Source organism: Balearica regulorum, chromosome Z (genome assembly GCF_011004875.1).
Source record: "Balearica regulorum gibbericeps isolate bBalReg1 chromosome Z, bBalReg1.pri, whole genome shotgun sequence".
NCBI classification, from domain to species: domain Eukaryota; kingdom Metazoa; phylum Chordata; class Aves; order Gruiformes; family Gruidae; genus Balearica; species Balearica regulorum.
The window spans coordinates 20,777,266-20,795,973 of NC_046220.1; the positions used below are offsets into that span (position 1 = coordinate 20,777,266).

The following is an 18,708-nucleotide window of genomic DNA, read 5'->3' on the forward strand; positions in this document are numbered from 1 at the left end:
AGTAGCCACCCAGTGTTGCTTAAGAATTCAAAACATTGAGTCACTTAGTTTTGAAAAGCTTGATGTGAGGGATTGTAAAGGAGGTCTGCCTTTCAGAGCGCTCCCTTACACCATTTCTGAAACTACGGTGAATGAAATACATGCAAGAGTGTGCACTCAGCCATGCAGAAATCAAAATATCACAAAATCTGTGCCTAAAGATGTCAGGTGTGTTTAAAGTATTCTGCCTATTAGTCTTGTTATCACCCAGAAAATGGATTTTAAATTGTATAATCCTATCTGGAAAACCATCTTAATATACTGTATTATAGATTAAACTGTGTCTTTGGTTTTAAAAAAAAAAATTAAAAAAAATGCAAAGACAAATCCTATATTTGAATAGTTAATTTAATTCTCAAATAATTGAGAATACTTTCAGATGGGCTGCACGTGACAGTAGCAATGAAATAAAGACAAACTTGGCATGTTTAAGTTCAATTTTATTTGTACTTTCTTTATTTTTACTTGGTCTTTACAACTGTAATTCCTTTTCTTATTCCATCTGCAGTGTGCCTTGCTGGGAGCAGAGTTTGTTGATGAACATAAATATTTGAATCTGTCTGTGATGGCGATTCGGTGGCTCAGGGAATTGGTAATAGACTATAGAGCATTTCGCCTCAGAGGTCAGTAGTTCACATCCGTATCAGGTCAATAGTGGCAGAAAGTCATTATGCATCTGGCTGGCATCTGCTTGGTGGCCATTGCCAAATCATTTAATAATCTCAGTTCAGTTCCACGTGGCCAGGTGCGTTCTGTTCTCCCCAAAGCAGTGGCCTGCAGCAGACCTCCTCCGCCGGTCTCTTGCTACCTGCTCCCAAGGACGGATCCAATCCTCTTTTTTGAGGGACCCCTTCACACACACACCCCCCCTCCCCCAGTCACCTCAGAGCGGTCTCAGCCAGAAACCAGCACTTCCCAGGGTCTGCCTCACATCAGCGCCCCCAGGGAGAGGGAGCCTCACACGGGGGGGCAGCCCCGGGATTGCCATCCCGCGGCGGGGGGGTGGGGTGGTGGTGGGTACCTCGCAGCGCCGGCGCCCGGAGCGACCCCCAGCCCCACGGCGCCTCCGTCCCGGCTTCGCCCCGCCGGCGGGGGCGCGGGCGCCCCCTGGGGCCCCTCCCGGCCGCTGCACGGTCCGCGGTCCCGCCGGGGCCCGAGTGCTCACCCGCGGGCGGCGAGGCGCCTCCGCACTGGCACAGGCCCCGCGGCCTCTCCCGCCGGGCTGTGACTCTCCTCCACCCGGTCCATTCCCACGGGGGGAACCAGCCCGAGCGAAGCCGCGCAGGGAGGGTGTCTCCGCGGGCGCGCTGCGGGGCGTGCTGTGCTCCTTCACCTGACAGCGCGGGCCTCAGGGCTGACCCGCCTGCGTGCGGGGCGCCTGGGGCGCCGAGGGAGCTCCGCGCAGCGCCGGCAGCAGGTCCTACTCTCGAGAACAGGATCTCCACCCCGATGCAGCCCTTTCTGCTCCGCAGCCCTCGCCTGACCCTGGGGGCGTGCTGTCAGTGAGGGGCGGGCGTGGGGAAACAGCTTTTTTTTGGTCAGTTTTACCCACTCTTGCCACGCTCTGGTTGCTTTCGGGGAAGAAGAAGGGGCAGGGAAGTGCCTGGCTTCAGTTCAGGACGCGCTCGGGAGGTGGTGAGTGCCGCCAGGCCGCCCCTTCGCCCGCCGCTGCCCGGGGAGGCCGGGGCTGGGAGCCGTGCTGGGGCCGCCCAGCCGTGCGGGGCTCCGGCGGTAGGCTGACCTGGCCCGAGCGGGTTCTCGCAGGGGGCACCACGCTTGAACCACGTGTGTAGAAATAAGTCCGTGCATTGTGTAGAGCCTTCCTCCAGCCCTTCTCCTCCCCCTCTTCTTCTCTTCGAGGGAAACTAAATCCAAACGGTGAGATGTAGGAGAGCGCGAATCCCCGTCAATCCCATCTGAATAAATGTCTATATTAATGAATTATTAACTCAGCCGCTCATGACCTTAAAACTGGAATGAGGAGACGCCTAGGGCAAGAAGGAAAGCTGCTGAATCCTTTATCGGACTCCTGTCAGAGGTAACCGACCATTTGTCTTCCCCAGATCAGGAGAATTAATTAATATGAAAGGCAAACTTTTTAATTATGTGTCAAACGAAATCAGATAGGGTGTCCCCGACTCAATCCCTTCCTAGAAGGGGTTTAGGTCCCTTTTCTACCCTCAGCCTAAAATAAAAACTTCGAGTTTCCAAAGAGACGGGCATCCTTCCTAAGGGTTATTTAAAAAAAAAAAAAATCGCAGGGAAAATGATGAATTTGGGTAGTTAATTTATCGATCTTGGCTCCTCTTCCCGCTTGTTTTATTTTAGAGGTCATTAATCAATGAAGAAAAACACCACCGTGTTCCCCCTTTGCATTTAATACACTTACCCTCCTTATTTATTTCTTTTGAACAAATTCCTAGCAAATATTCACCAATCGATTCGTAGGCGATGGATTTTTATAAAGGTTTGATCGCTTTGTAAACGGTCAATGTGATTTGTTTCAGTGCTCGTCCTCTAAATAATGAAAAAGCCTGAGAGAAGGGGAAGGAGGAGGCAGTAGTTAAAAACTCCTTTATTTTTTTCTGCATCTTTACACATAGAAGTCACATCCAGGAGGAAGAAAATAAATAAATTAAAAACAACCAAGAAATAGTAACAAATAGACCCTAGACAAACCCGGGGGAGACAAAAGGGACGCGCACGAACCACTCTGCCTGGGGAAGCGAGACCTGAGGTCAGGGTTAGCTAAAGCCATCCCGGGGAGCGGCAGGTCCAGGGGCTGGGAGCTCTGCCCGCAGATCTGCTAGTTCTGCTCTTTCCGAAGGGGTGAAGGGGCCGGGAGCGCTGGTATTTTGGAGAGGCTGGGACCGGAGCCGATTTCTGTCCTGATGAGACACGTCGCTCCCTTCCCCGCCGGCGCAGAGAGCAGCGCTCTCCCCTCTCGCCGCTCGCCACCGGAGCTGCCCCGCTGCTCATTGAGCTTCCCCACGGTCGCTCTCCTCTTTTCCCAGCGTGGGTCGAGTGAGTCCCGGCGCGACGGGAGTTCTCGTCGTTAAGGAAAAGCAGCCAAAGGACGAGGCTCGTTCAGTCCGCCGGCCCCCGCCGCCTCCGCCTGAGGGACAGGGCGCGCCGGCCCGTGCTGCCTGGCCGCGGCGCCCCGGATCTGCGGGCAGAGCCAGCGGGCGCCGGGCCGCGCTGCCTGCGGGGACAGGCTCCCTCCCGCCCGCCGCCCGCTGCCCGCCCGGCCCTGAGGAAGGGGCGAAAGCGGCGAGTCTTGTACTTCTTTCTTCCTCTTTCCTCCGGTTAGGATGGGTCCCAAAGTGTCAGGAGGTCTATGAATTTTATTCTGCCACCTTGATCGCTCGAAGCGCTGCTTTTCTAGCTGAAAAAAACCCCCAACAACCAACAATCCACAGTAACAGATTAAAGTCCTCCTAATATGAATCCGCATGGAATATTTCTGTTAACAACTCAAGGCAAGTGCAGATATTGACAATGTACTTAAGCCCATTAGCTAGCAGCTTTTCCCCACTTCATCACGTTTTTCTAGCGTGAAACGAATTTCTAAAGACTGCCGCCACTAAAAGCAATTCAGTATTTTTAAATATGTCCTGTAAGGAAGACAACAATAACGCAGAGGTGCACATTTTAGAAAATGAAAAAAAGTCGGAAAGGGCAGAACAAAATTGTGACCAGGAACGAGCTAGCCAAGGACAACACACTGTGTTATTGCAGTGAAAATAGAGAAAACCAAGCGCGCCCATTCGCAGATGAGTGTATCCAACGACGCGCTACGCGCACGCTAAGCGAGTGTACAGATTTCCACCCCGCACCTCTGCCCCTCAGCTGAACGGCAGGATTTCAGAACTTCGCAAAGTGGATTAATAGAGCGAGAGGGCTGAGAATTCATTACATGTTGCACAATGGAATTGATCAAAGACATAAAGAAGGTTTTTTATAGCCAACTTTGTAACCCATAAAAATCCGCTTTTTCCTACTCGTGTTTGCCTTTAACTTAGGTGTTATCAATCTATATAGCAGATGACGGATGACCTTGTCAAAATGACGCCAGTCAAAACATTTTTTGTCCCAGCCCTGTTCAAATTTGTGTTAAAATGTCCTGCCTTAGACACAGACAAAGTCTAAACAGCAGCAGCTTTCCCAGGCTCTGCGAGAATGAAGGGTGGGAAAGAAATAAACTAGAAACAAGGTGGGGGCAATAGCAAAAACAGTTTACGTGCAGGCACGTTATGTTTGTAAGCAAGTGTACGTTTAGTGGCAGCATGACACCTGACAACGGAGGCTCTTCTGGCACTAGAGATGTTTCAGTGTCATATGTACTTTGTCTTAAATGCACGGGATACTGTGTACATGCGATATATGCAAAAGATTGCAGTTCTCGTCTAGTTTTTCATATGGTGCATGAAAGAAACTGAAAAAACTGTTAAATACTCACTGATATGTGAGCTCAACAACTGAGTAGCGGGGCGGAAAAAGCCATTTTTTAAGCCAAGTGGAGAGAAAAAGTCGCTAGAGATGAGAAGTTTCTTGCCACAGGTTGCATCTCCATCTGCGTACTTCTTGCTCTGTGCTGTAACCGAGTACACAGAGCAGGAGAGAGACATGCTGGTGGTCGAGGGGACAAGGTCTGGGAAGGGAGGAATTCTAAGGCGATGAGTTCCCTCATCTGTGTTGGGACCTCCGGGGACAGGTCTCAGGTAGCCGAGGGGAACGGGAAGCAGGGCACCCCAGGAGACACGTTAGGCAAGTTTGATGGGAGAGTATCAGGACAGCGAAACGGGCCAGGAAGGTCTCTGAAATCCACCTTAGTCCCCGAAGGGCAAAAGGCAAGTGAGGCAAGGCCGTGGCTCCCGGCTGTGAGCCGCGCTCTGTCTTGGGCCGGCGCCGGCCGGGAGCTCCCGCCGCCCACCCGCAGCCGGGCGCTGGGGACCGCGCAGCGGCGCGGATCCTGCTCGGCACTGCGCCGGGACATCGCTCCCCTTTCGCCAGGATAAAAGCCCAGCTCTTTCCCGGGGCGCTGTGCTCCCGGAGCTGGGGAGGGAGAGAGAGAGAGAGAGGGAGGGAGGGAGGAGAAGGGGGGGGGGAGGGAGGAAAGGAGGGACGGAGGAGGGAAGGAAAGAAAGGGACACCTTTAAAAGTTGAGCAAGGAACAAAGTGGGGGAAGTTGCCAAAAAAAGGGCTCTGCATTCAGGCTCGCTGGTAACTTCCCGCTCCCTCCCCTCCCTCTCGTACACACCACACACACTTGTGTTTTGCGCTGTCGTAAAACCCACGTGTCTAGCCCGGAGTCTGCCAGAGCCGAGCAAAGCGCCCGGGCGCGACTGCGATGCGCAGCCACGGCAGAGGGAGCCCGGCGGCTCGGAGCTAGCCGGCCCGCCGGTCCCCGGCACCTGGAAGAGGATCACCCCGTTTCCCCCCTGAACAAAGACCAGAAAAGTCTCTCCTCTAGACCCTCCTGCGGCTGGAAGTCTCCCGGGGCTGCCTACACCTCCGCACGCCGACCACGCAGCAGCCGCTCCAGCGCACCCCGCTCAGGTAAGACCCCATCCGGGGCCGCAGCGGGGTACCTTCACCCGAGGGTAGGGTACTGCCTGGCCGTGTCCTCCTCCTATAAACGCTGGCATGGAAAGCAGGAGCGGCTGGAGAGAAAAGACGCGTGTGTGCGTGTGGGGCTGAAGTTTCCTCCTCTTCCCTGTTGTCAACTTTGAGAGTCGTTCGCTCCCGCGGAGAGAGGGAAGGGAATGAAAGGGAAAGACATTGCGTGCAGCGGGGACGAAGTGAGCTGCGCGCCTTTCGGGGCGGCTGGCTCTCCGGCCGTGGGAGTGAGGGGCTGCCCGCCGCCGGTTTCGTTCTGCCCGCGCTCCGGGGGAGGCGGCGGGGAAAGCCCTGTTGCCCCGGCCAGCGCGTTTCTCGCGTGTCCGCCCTGGGGCTCTTTGGGACGAGGTTTTCTTCTGCCGAGCCAGGCACGGGCAGAGAAGCGGGACGGGGACGATCCCCCAGCCGATTCCGGACAGCCGGCTCAGGGACTCCAGGCGTGGGCTGGCGTGTCCTAGCGTGGACAGTGCCGCGGGGTCGGGGAGGCCCGGCCGGGGCGGGGCGGGGGTCTCACGTCTGCTCTCCCCTTCCTCTCCCCTCCGCAGACAGCGCGATGCTGAAGCCCGGCGACCCCGGCGGATCCGCGTTCCTGAAGGTGGATCCCGCCTATCTGCAGCACTGGCAACAGCTTTTTCCGCAGAGCAGCCAGCTCAAGAGCAGCGGGGCCCTCGCCCAGCTCCAGCCGCCCGAGAGAGCCGACCCTCAGGCTGACAGCCTCCGGCAGCGCCCGGCCTCCCTTTCCTCCGCTTCTTCCTCCTCTTCTTCGTCCACTCCGTCTTCCTCCTCCACCAGTTCCTGCGTGGCCGCGGCGGCCGCTTCCCTGGCCGGCCTGACCTCCTTGCCTGTGACCCAGCTCCCGGTCTTCGGACCGCTGCAAAGCTCCGAGCCCCCGGTCGGGGGAGCGCCCGCTCCCCTGCAGGGTAAGGATTTGTGCGGAGCCGGTAGCGGCAGCAGCAAATGCGGCGAGCGCGCTGCCGCTCGGTTCCGGTGCACGGCCGAGGAGCTGGACTACTACCTGTACGGGCAGCAGCGCATGGAGATCATCCCCTTGAACCAGCACACCAGTGATCCAAACAACCGTACGTATCGTGCCCCCTCTCGCAGTCCCCGACCCCCCGTCCTCCGCCTTTTCCCGCACCCGGCCAGCCCAGGGACGCTCCAAGTTGGGGGACCGCAGTCGGTGCCTGCACCGCTCTCTCCATGAGGAGCATCCTCGGCCCTGCCCTTCCCTCCCTTGACCTGCTCTTGCGTTGTTCCCTGTGCTTTCGGTAGGCGGGCGGTAACTCCTCGGTAACAGCTTTCCTTGTCTGAGATCCAGGTCATTCCCGGGAAGGCACACTTCACCGGGAAGGCTGCTGCGGGGGTAGATTTCTCTTGGAGAGCTGCTTAGGAAAATGGATGCAGAAATGGTTCAGAGGAACTTGCTATAAAGCTGGTCTTTCCTCGTCTTGCTTGTCTCACTCCTAGAAAGCCCGGGCTTCGCTGATTACCCAGAAATCAATTACTCCTCCGCACTGGGCAGGGGAAAAGTTGCAGTTTTCGTCAGATGGCGTAGGGCAAAGTTTTCCTCCGTCTTATCTCGGAGTATCGTTTTGCTTTCAGTCCTCGTTAACACCTCGCTGGTTTTAGTTTTCATCCCTACGGAAAAGCATGACATGGTTATTTAATAAGAAAAGCTCCTTTCTGGATGAAAAAGGTCGTCTGTCTGAATGTCAGAATTCGTTTAGCACTTGGTGGTTAGAAAACGTTTAATACTGCTTTTGCCAATTACAGAGTTTTGGGTTTTTTGGGGTGGGGGTGGCGCCCCTATTATTAAACATCTGTATCGACTAGAGGTTTGTGATTTTAGAAATCTGCCGTCTTTTGTTCCTGTGTCTGTTGATACTATGCCACGGAGGAAATTCACGGGCTGAAAATAACTATATGAACTATATTAATTAATCAGATTTATTACTAACATTCAGAGCACACGGATCTGTCCGTGTTAAAACACTGGAACATGGCTTTAGCGTGTGCACTTTTTGCCATTGCTTCAAACACCCTCTCTTATCCTAAGGTTTCTTATTTGTTTTAAATTTTTATTGTGTGTCGTGTCTCCCCGCTCCCCCCCGAAATATCTATTTAAGGAAGGCTGTTGAACAGAAAAACGATACCCCAAATCAGGGATCCATAAGCACATGCACAAGCAAAATGTGGATTCGTTTAATTTCATTTCTGATGCGCAGTTTGTTTTGAAAGTTTCCATGAAACTCTGTTGTGTATTAATTAAACCCCGTGGATGCTAGCATAGTCTTAATCACTGTGTGTACGTCTTAAAGAGCAAGAGGAAAGTCGACTGCGAGTTTGGTGGGGATTTCCCCCCCCCCCCCCCTCCGCTTCTTAACATTGCAAATCTTTCTATGTTGGATACCGACTTTGTTTTGAGAGACTTCGTCATTATAAGTTTTACCTTGTAGTGAAACGTCTTAGTGTATTTTCTATTCTCGGGTGCAGAAAACGTGATCTCATAAATTACATGCACTTAATGGAATCTGAAATGGACTTTCAATCACCAACCGAACCGTTCAGACAATACATGTTTTACTTCTCGGAACAGCTCTGTAAATCTGCAAGATAAAGGTTTTAAAAAGAGAAAGGAAGATAAAAAAGCGATTTGAGGGGGGAGCATTTTTAAGGAGTGAGTGGAATAATAGCATGCCGCAGAGTCGCAGGCGAAGTCTGCATAGTTTCTTCCCAATCGCGATATTAAAGGTGGATTCGAGAAAGAAAACGGGTCGATCGCGGAAAGGACGCTTGTGAATGGCGTCCGGCTGGGACGGGGCAGCGCTCGCCGTCTGAAGGACGGGGCAGGGTGCTGCCAGCACGGTCTCTCTCTCTCTTTTTCTCCTTTTTTTTTTTTTTCCCCCTTTTTTTTTTCCATTTTTCTTTTTTTTTTTTTTTTTTTTTCCCCCCAGGGGGATCTGAAAAGTCTTATCATTGAACTTGTTTTCAAGGAGACTTTCGCTCCAGATGGTGTTAGTTGTCTCTGAGCAAAACTTTTAATCCGAGTTTTCAATGTTCTGGGACCAGGTGCCTTTGCTTTGAGCAACTCGTTCTCAAAAATAAAGAAAAAGGCAAACTGTAAGTGAGGAAGGAGTATGGGAATTGCTGTCCGTGCCTTGCCACGCACTCCACTCACTCGCCCGAGCAGAGGCGCAGCAAAGCGAGCTGCAGGGCACCAGACTGGGCTAGCCCTGCGTGGCTGCCCGAGTGCCCCGGGGGTCACGCAAGGAGTCCGTGGGCAGGCGGAATTTTCAACCGCTTTGACTCCGTCCCTCGCTCCCCATGCTGCGCCGGAGGTGCCTGTTTGAGGGAAAAGAGCTCGGGGTTGTGGATGAGATGAGGAGCGATCGACTTTACTTTGAGTTGTACTTGCTTGCTGCACTTCTAGCTCCGGACAGCCCCGCCGGAACTCCGAGCTGACGAAGGGGCTCTCCCCAGCCTGGCACAGACTCCCACCCGCAGGGCCCGGGTGCGGGGCGCTGGGCCGCCGCCTCGGCCTTGCCCGACTGCAGCCTGCCGATTCGGTATTGGCGGCAGGCCCCTGGCTGCCGGCTCTTTCTCGAATTTTAATTTTAGATGCACCTCCTTCGCGAATCAGTTGAATGCCCCGTTTCCACTCCTTTCCCAGCGCGCGTCGTGTCGTGTCGTGTGTCTCCCCCCCCCCCCCCCCCCCCGCCCCTTCCCCTCCATCCCCCGAGCATCTCCTTTTCCGGGGCAAGCAGCGTCCCTCCCGCTCCCCCGGCAGGGTCCACCCGCCGGGCTCTCACCCGCTCGGGAGTGGCTGCTGCAAACTTCGCCGGTGCCTTCGGCCGCTCTCCGGGCGGCCGCCCCAGCGCCGCGGGGCAGGGGGAGGCGGGCGGCTCCCGCAGGGGCGGTGGCGTGGCTGCCTCCGCGCCGGGAAAGCCCGAGGGGCGGCGGCGGCGCTCCCCGCTCCCCGCCACCCCGCCAGGCCCGGCTCCCCAGCGCCCGGCCCGGCCCGGCGCCGGACGGCCGCTGTGGGAATATGGATGGGCGGCCGTTTGCCCATAGACACGCGCCTTGATCGTCAAATATCAATGGATATGACACGGTCTTGTGCGAGGGAAGGGGGCGATGGCCGCCAAGGAGCAGTGGGTTAAGTGTCTGTATGTAATTGTTTTAAATTGAAAGGGGTTTAGTTAGGAAAAAAGAAGACAACAACCAAGAAGCAAAACCCTAATTAGGGCCCAGCAGTCTTTACTCCGAGGGAAGTAAAGGGGATTATGTTAAAACTCTGATAATGTGGCAGGCGGCTGGGGACCGTTTTCTTCCCGGCTCTGAATCTGGAAGGATGAAGGGTATTTCTGGGCGCCGGGGGAGGGGCGCTTGCGCGGCGCGGAGGAGTGAGTTTGGGGTGAGTACGGGGGTGCGGGGTCCGGCTTGCTCCCGTGTAGGCTTGCACCTCGCTGCTGGGGAGGGGCTTTCGCAGTGAGAAGTCTACGACTCCTCTGCCTTCACCAGAAAGCGCCAACCTGCCACTGTAATAAATACGCTGTGTAAAACTAAAGTGTCACGCAAGCAAGCGTTTTGCACGCCTCCCCCCGTTCAATTTACGGGAGACAGTGTATATATAACATGTTGTGAAGTGGATCGGTGCGGGGAATATTTGGATATTTTTTTCCTCTAGACTGCTGGTAACCTGTATGATTTAGCTATTTTACATCATTAGTTACCCGGCACCCTTAAACATAGCAGATAGCCATATATTAGATTGAGGTTAGGGAAGGTGGTGACTGTTTATTTAGGGTGATAAAATGGTCCATCAGCAGTAATCTCCATCGATATGTGCCACCAGGAGATGAAGGATGAGGGGACAAGCCACAATTAATTGCCCTATAGTTTTGTAGGAGAGAGTGGAGCCGGTGCGCACTGAACTTCGATCTCCTCTCCCAGAGCCTATTCATCATCTCTACGTTGTATATGGGGGTCTCTCAGGGGCAGGGGGTGGCAAGGTTTATCTACACACAATATTCTCCTACCCTTCTCATACCTGACACGGAAATTTAATTCATCCATACCTTCAATCGAAGGCAGGGAAAATCAAACCCACCTCCTCCAACCCGCCCCCCACCCGCCTGGCAAGAATAACCAGAAAGCCTCTCCGCAAGCGGGACGGTCCTCTTCGACCTCCCGTCCCATCCCGGGGTTCCCAGGCGGGCCCTCGCACACCATCCTCCTCCTCGGAGCTGGGGCGGGGTGTACCTGACACCCCGACCGGGGGGCTCGGACCCCGCGGCACCTCTTGCGCCGGTGCGGGAACACCGCCCGGGCGGCCGGCGGGGCGCAGCGGCGGCTCCGTTTCGCCTCCCCTGTGCCGCGGCAGCGGCTCGGCCCCTGCCGGGGAGAGCGGAGAGGCGAGACGAGGGGGAAAAGCCCGGGGACGGGGAGGTGTCGGCCCCCGGGAGGGGTCGGGCAGAGCCGGGAGGGGGCGGCCGGGCCCCGTTGCCGGCCGTGGCTCGCCGCCCTCCGGCGGCCGCTCCGCACCCCCGCCCCGCGATCCGACCCCTGGGGCAGCAGCCTGGGCTCGACCCCGCTCTCCGCAGCGAGTATTTAGGATAAATAAATAAATAAATAAATAAAAGGAACCCGAGGGGGAAAGTGCATCTGTGTTTCGTCCCCCCCACGAAAGCCTGCCTCAAGTCAGGCAGTCTGTGAGAAACTGCGATTAATTTACCAAAAACAGATTAATGCCAGGTCGTCGATTAGGACACTGAGGCACGAGGAACCTGTGATCCCTTGGAAAGTGCCAGCCAAAAGTGTACTGTCTCACCTAGCCCACCCTCCCTCTTAACTGGGTACCTGGGCCCAGCCAGGGATGCAGGGCCAGCTGCGGTGATTTATACTTGCAAGTGAGTAATACCGTGTGAAATGATGGCCACTTACACTGGATACCTGCATGCTTGTGGTGAATTATGAAGCAGAGGGTCAGAGGCCACCCTTCTTTAATACCAGCAAACTGCAGGTATCCAGTATAACTGCACCTTTGAAGCATATTAGTGCTGAGACAAAAATGTATTTCTTTCATTTATTGTTACAGCTGGTTTGCTGGTTAAAACACTATGTTGGAACCTAGCTTTCACTGACAAAAGCTTTCTCCTCTCAGATTTCCTTAAAATATGCAGTAGTAATGTTATTTAGGTTGGAGAGTGTTTAGAATTATATTTTGGGGGCAATGACGTGTCTGTTCTCTTTTGCTAAGGTTTAGTACTTTTAAGTGTACTCACATGGAGTTATAGTGCTGGCATTACACTGTGTTCATTTTTATGGAGGCAAATAAACGATAACATATTGCACTCCTCCCAAAAGAGCCATACCAAACAGCTTCACTAGGAAATAATTTAATTTTTTTCCTTGCTTCTTCCTTGCCTTAATCTTCCCATCTATAGAGCATGAAGGTATAAAGTGAGAAACTGATCTCCTTCCAAAGAGTCTGGCTGCATCTGGGCCTGCAATGAAGCATTCCCACTGACCTTACCTTCTATGTCTCCTGATAAAATCAGGAGACACTCAGCTCTGGCTGCAGTCCTCCTTGCTTTTTTCCATTTTCAGCAAATCCTTCAATTTTCTCATCTTTCTTGCTGCTTCTTGTCTTGATTTGGGGCTTGACTGATGTTATTACAGCCAGTGGAAGTACTAATTTCAGCAGTCCTTGGAAGAGGCCTCTACTCACACAGCTACTCTCTGAGGCCAAAATAAGAGGAAGGGTGCAGTATGTCTGCCCTTGTTGCCCTGTGTGGCAGTCCTCTGGAAAGCTCACACTTGCCCCACCATGTCCCTTTTATGTGAACTGCCCATACCCATGTGGGTCTTAATGGTTGCCATTCAGTTTGAAGATTCTAGTGATGTCAGTAGACCACAGCATTCCCCCTCTCACATAAACCCCTTATTTTCCATGTATTACTAAGCAAGATGGTGCATTGTATCACATCCTACTTTGCAGTATCCATGAAGACGATGCTGTTGATCCTTTCTGTGAGGCAGGGTAGCGTGCAAGTCTTGAAGTTCTCCCTTTCTCCCCCTATCTCATATTACAGACTTCCTTCCCTTGTCCCCTGAGACAGAGAAATCCACAACTTGGAGTGGCTGTCTTTAAATGGGTGGTATACCATTGTTGAAAGTGTGTTTGGGTCAAAGTCCTCCACATATCATTACACAAAAGTTAGTCACAGAAGAGGAAAAGATGCACAGTAACTTTTTCCTTGAGGCATGGTAAAATACACCTAGTAGGGCTTCCACTCCTTATAAATGAGGATTTTTTTTTCTATTTTATTTCTACAATTGCATAAAAACTACAGATAAATGTGTAAAGCATGTAACTAAGAAGAATTTAAGTATTGCTTAGTATCAAAGACATACTCCTTCCCTCTCATCAACAAGCCATAAACCAAAACAGTTTCAGAAGATGTCCCATTTTCCAAATTTTCAGCTTTGGCAGGACAAAGGGAAAAGAACACAGCAGGAGATCAGATACTGCTGCTGCCAAGCATTAAGACATTACCAGTGTTTATGGATAGTGGAAAATAAATATCACCATGTGTGACTTTCTGTAAGGGTAAATGACAGTGACATAGGGTTTGTTTATAGGCCTCAGCAATTTCTTAATTTCTTTTCCTTGAAAAGGTAGAAATAAAATGTTTTAACCACACTTACGCACACATATTGTCAGGAAGATGTGAAGAAATACTTGTTCTAGGCAGGTACTAAAAGTTGTGTGCATGAAAAGTTATGCATATCTGGTGGCAGGATGCAGGAAATTGACACTGAAATTGCCAGAGTGAAGTCATGAAGATGCCTTAGCATGTTTAACGTAAGTTGCCACAGAGATACAGTGTCTCCAACAAAGCCATTAATAATCAGGTAGTTTGGAAGAGAGTTACGCATCTACAAGATGGTCAAACACTGCAAACAGGTCGGATTAAATGGTCTGCCCTGGGTGCTAATTGACATCATGGTTAGATATCCTTTTTTTAAGCCCTCAGTTTTCCTGTCAAATGTTTTCTTTCTAACTTGCATGGTAAGATGCCAGATTTGTTTAAAGTGCACTTCCATGCCAACCTGTTTGGGGTTGGGTTTTTTTTTTCTTTTTTCCGATTTGAGATCCTTTCCTGTATGATCTCCAACGTCAAACTCCAATGCAGCCCCTGAGACCCTGGATATGCCAAAACCACAGGGTTTCTTGATGGCTAGTTTCGAAGAGGAAAGAAAAGATGTTGTGGTGATACCTCACTTTCCAAACTAGCTGTGGAAATAACAACAAAAAAAAAAATTCCCAGCATGTACTTGCTGCCTTTTATTCATCATGCCTGGGAATGTCTGTAGGAATATTTGCTGCATAATAATCTTCTCTCAGGACTAGCCAGGAATCTTTTCCCTGGGGTCCTGCAAATCTCATCCTCTAGCCACCTCTAATTGACATGACTGAGGGAACAAAACCCCTCTGCAGTTGCGACTTTACTCACAAAAGAGTCATTTCGTGACAAGGATTACGTTGCTGAGGAAAGGCTTTAACCCTCCAGCCAAAAGGCTTTTTTTTTTTTTTTTTTCCCCCATATGAGCATGGTCCCCACTAGTGAGTTTTGTCCTGTTGCTGCTCTGGTGTGCTGCAGTGCCGGCAAGGGCTCTCCTTCCCTCCTGCCTCCCTGCCCTTACGCCGTGTGATGTGTCAGGGATGGCACGGGGCAAGTTTTGTGTGCAGGATTCTGCAGGGGCACTCGTCAGAGTAATGCACAACTCAGGCCTTGCTTGCTTGCTTTCTGCTAAGATCTGTAATCGATGTTACGGGTAGAGAATTTGAATGCACGAGCACCGAGTAGGGACACATGCATTTTCTGCAAGACGTGAAGGTGTAACGATTTTGAGGGAAATTAGCTTCCATATGTAACTTTCAAATATTTTCGCATTGCTGAATGCAACATTTTTGTATGGTACAATTTAAAAGAGGATGACAGGAAATAGTCCTTAGAAAGTGTGTCTAAAATTGGAGAATGCAAATAGAAGCCATATTTTGAAAATGCAGCTTTTATTATCCTTTAGCAGCTTTTACTGAATAGAGAGGAAGGTTTTCCTTTGAAGACTCTGTAGGAAAGAGGTCTACATAATACATAGTATATCCACCTCAGAAAGAAGAACAGCTGAGTCAGTCCCCCTGAGAATTGAAACTGTGGTTACAGGCAATCTAGCAAGTCTAAATCTGTGGCTTAGACCAAGAAGCTCCAGCTTCTATATTGAATACTGTGCTTAATTTTTATAAGAATGGGTGTAGGCTGTGTAAAATTATTAGGGGAAACGACTTGCTACATGATGCTATGGCATAGTTACTGTTTTTCCTTTGTATTTCTGGAATAAATTTATATTAAAACCTTTACTGTATTACAAAAGTGAAATGTGCAGAAGATGGTAACCTATTTCAAGAGATTTATTGTTATGTTAACTCAGCATACTTCCAGAGAAATGGATTTCCTGTGCATGAAACATTTTCCTGGAAGTTGTACATTTGTGGCATCTACAATAGCGTGTAGTGGAAACATATAACCAAAATTTTCTTTGCTCAAAAAAAAAAGAAAAATCACAGTAGGATCTTACCAAAACAGATAAATATCATCTATTATTAAGAACAGATAGGCAAATTAACATTTTTGCAGTTTTTTTTCATGGGAGCTACTCACAAACCCAGACATGCTGATTTTGTTCTTAGCCTCAGCTACATGTAACAGGCAAAGAACACGCATTCCAATTCAATAAAAATTTTCCAATGTTGCTAGGAATCAGTAATATTTGCTATATAATTTCAGTTTAAAGATTAGATTCAGCTATAAGAAAAAGTAAATGTCCGTGCATGCTCCAATTTGTCATTCATGAGGTTCTGTTTTATTTATTTGATTTTCTAGACAGGCATGCACACACGTTAATGTAAAATGTAGAGCAAATGTTTAATTAAAATAAGGATGAAATCAAATCCTGTTCCAATTAAACCCTTGGGCTGAGCTGTGGCAAGGCTTGTAAGGCAGGGAGGGGGACTTGTAAGGCGTTACGACCTTGTTTCAAAATGTCTCACTGAAACACACTGAGATGGTTTAAATAGGCTATTTATATCAGTCAAAAAGTGAATCTTAAAAAAATGTGTTAAAATGAGTGACTATGGCAGGTCTGTGAATGCATCAGGCTTGCACATCTGCAGGGTTTCTGCTCAGCCTTTGGGATTTCTTGTTAAGGGCTTTGGCGAGATTAGGAAAACCACCCTAAGCAACACGCAAAAGGGCACGGTGTGTATGAGTGCCATGAAGGATAAGAAAAGTAGAGGGATCTGCATGATCTTGCCCACGGCAGTGATGATGGTGGTGGCCAGCAGCACCCTAATGATGGTGTTTTTCCCTCTCTGCCCCGCAGGATGCGACATGTGTGCTGACAACCGCAACGGCGAGTGCCCCATGCATGGGCCCCTCCACTCCCTGCGCCGTCTGGTGGGCACCAGCAGTGCTGCCGCAGCGGCCCCGCCACCCGAGATCCCAGAGTGGCTCCGGGACCTGCCCCGGGAAGTGTGCCTGTGCACCAGCACGGTGCCTGGCCTGGCCTATGGCATTTGTGCGGCGCAGCGGATCCAACAGGGCACCTGGATCGGGCCCTTCCAGGGAGTGCTGCTCTTGCCGGAGAAGGTTCAAGGAGGAGCCATCAGGAACACTCAGCATCTCTGGGAAGTAAGTCGTCATCTTTCCTTCCTTGTCAAATTTGATTGTTTTGAAGCAGACATTGAGTCTAATTGTACATAGTACCAGCACCGTTCACTAGCAGTAGAAAAAAAAACCCAACGCAATTTAAGTAAGCTGACCCAGCAGATTTGAAAACGTAGCCAGTGCAAGCAAAAGCCTTGCTGCACCAGAGGTAGCTGGAAACCTAGTGGACTCCTCAGAGCAATTACAAAATTGGTTTGCATAGGAAGAGCAGATGGTTGCAGGTGCTGTAAGGCAGAATAGAGAGACATGGCCAGAGAAGGCTGAAGGCACACGGTGCTCTTTACATTTTGACCTAAGTAACAGGAGATGATGGCGGTCTCAGGTCACAGTGCCAGCTGTGTCATCTTACTCTGAGCAGCACATGTGGGTTGAAATGGTGTATTGCGTCATTGCTGTGGCCTACAGACAGTCCGAGAAAGCTGGTGAGACGTGTGCGGGAGCCTATTCTAAAGCCCTGCTTTGCATAGTGACTATATTCGTGCTTGTTCGCAATTTAGTTTAACTCCGGTCCTGCACCAACTGTGCATTCCCCTAATGATGCTTTCATGGCTTTTGTGTGAAAGCTACTTTCAGTTCTCTGAAGATGTTTGGTTTTTTATTTTTTTGTTTTTGTCGCTATCTTAGAGAGGGTAAGAGTGATAACTGATATGAAAACATTCAGGCTGTGATAGTTTGGTTTATTTTGCAATGAACACTGACTGTAGTTTGACAGAACAGATCATAAACCCACTGTTGTATTCCTTTGGCTGTACAGGAACATCCATGGCTGTTACTGTTCATGACCACGTACATTTTCTCTAGTGAAGTGCTGGAGTTTTGTACTTAGGTATAGTTTGTATGCAGATGTTAACAACAGCATCTTGTAGTAAGTTAATTTAGCAAGAAAAGACAGTATGTGCTCATTTTATACACAGATCTAATAATTAATAGGGAACACCTACAATCCCTCTGTGCGTCAGTATTTCTTATTTATAGGAACAGCCTACTGTCTACCTAGTCTTTTGCCATTCATTTCTTCTTTGCGTTGTGCTGGGCGGTGTCATTTCTTAGTTCTGCTTAGTCCTCTATAGCTGCAGCTTCTGCTCCCTCAACACTAACTGCTATGGAGAGTCAGTAGAAACGTGCCCGTAGATCTGCAGGTGATATTTACTCACCTAGAACAAATCAAAATCTTCAGCATGTAAGGGGATGTGCTTGCTGATTAGAAACCTGACAAGGAGTCCATGAAGATGCAAAGATATTTTTTGCTGTCTTCAATGGGTATACAGTAAAAGTGAATGGATTTTAAAAAGTTGTTCGGTGTTGTGGAGCCAGCATGTTGTGTACAGCACTTGTTCACAGAAAAATTGTGAATATTTAGGTTGTCAGCTCTTTGGGTCTGATAATTACCTGTTTTAATCATTATGTTCTATTTTTGCATAATATCTAATATATATGACTTCTTTCTATGAGTAGGAGCTCCTATGCATTTTCTATATGCAAACAATTAGTAAATAACACATCAGGGTCTTTGTCTCGAAGTATTTATCCGAAAGAGTACTGTGGCAAGAGGGAGATTTTCACATTAGAGAGTGAGAGATCAGTCTCACAACGCACATAGATGTACTCAGTAAAACTGGATGACTTGCAATCATTGGGAGTTTTGTTGCTGCCTTCAGTGGGGATGGAATTTCTCTGTTGTAGCAGATATTAATAAATCAGACTTAAATCTCTTCGTACCAAAGCCCCGTGATTATAATGAGAACATTTTGGGATGTGTTATTACTAAAATATTTTTTATGTGATACTCTATAATGATGTTGGAGGTTTTATTTTAATTGTTAAGAGGGGATTTGTGGTTTAGACTATGCTAATTAACAGAATATAAAATAATAAAATCATAAATTAAGTTTGACAGATTGTCAAGTTATTAAAAACAATGAAATTTATCTAAAATAAATGGAGTTAGAGAATATTACATTATCCTTAAATATTTACATTTTCAATTTAATTTTTTTAGTTATGAATCAGTTTTATGAAAGTTAAGTTGCAAATATAATATTTTTTTAAATTGGCAAGAATTTTTAGTCTAATTTCAAATGAACTTGAAAATTATTTTAAAGCAATGACAGAAAGGAGTTTTTTTGGCGGAAAGCCAAAAGCAAAGAAGAAAAAGATGTTAAGTAAAAATAAGAAATAGTACTGATGTATATGGCAGATTCAGGCCATTGATGGGTGTCAGATGAGTTTTTGTGTGGGTTTTCTGTTCTTAACACACAAC

The 18,708-nt window shown here is 49.5% G+C and overlaps 1 protein-coding gene across 1 annotated transcript in view; it reads left to right on the forward strand.

Moving 5' to 3' along the window:
- The first annotated feature begins 5,214 nt into the window (after positions 1 to 5,214).
- Positions 5,215 to 18,708, forward strand: part of PRDM6 (PR/SET domain 6) — a 77,463-nt gene continuing 63,969 nt past the window's right edge. The window contains exons 1-3 of the mRNA XM_075740826.1: positions 5,215 to 5,598; positions 6,204 to 6,737; positions 16,105 to 16,412. Of these exons, the coding sequence (XP_075596941.1) occupies positions 6,212 to 6,737; positions 16,105 to 16,412 (834 nt within the window). The 5' untranslated portion in view covers positions 5,215 to 5,598; positions 6,204 to 6,211. The remainder of the gene's footprint in view (positions 5,599 to 6,203; positions 6,738 to 16,104; positions 16,413 to 18,708) is intronic.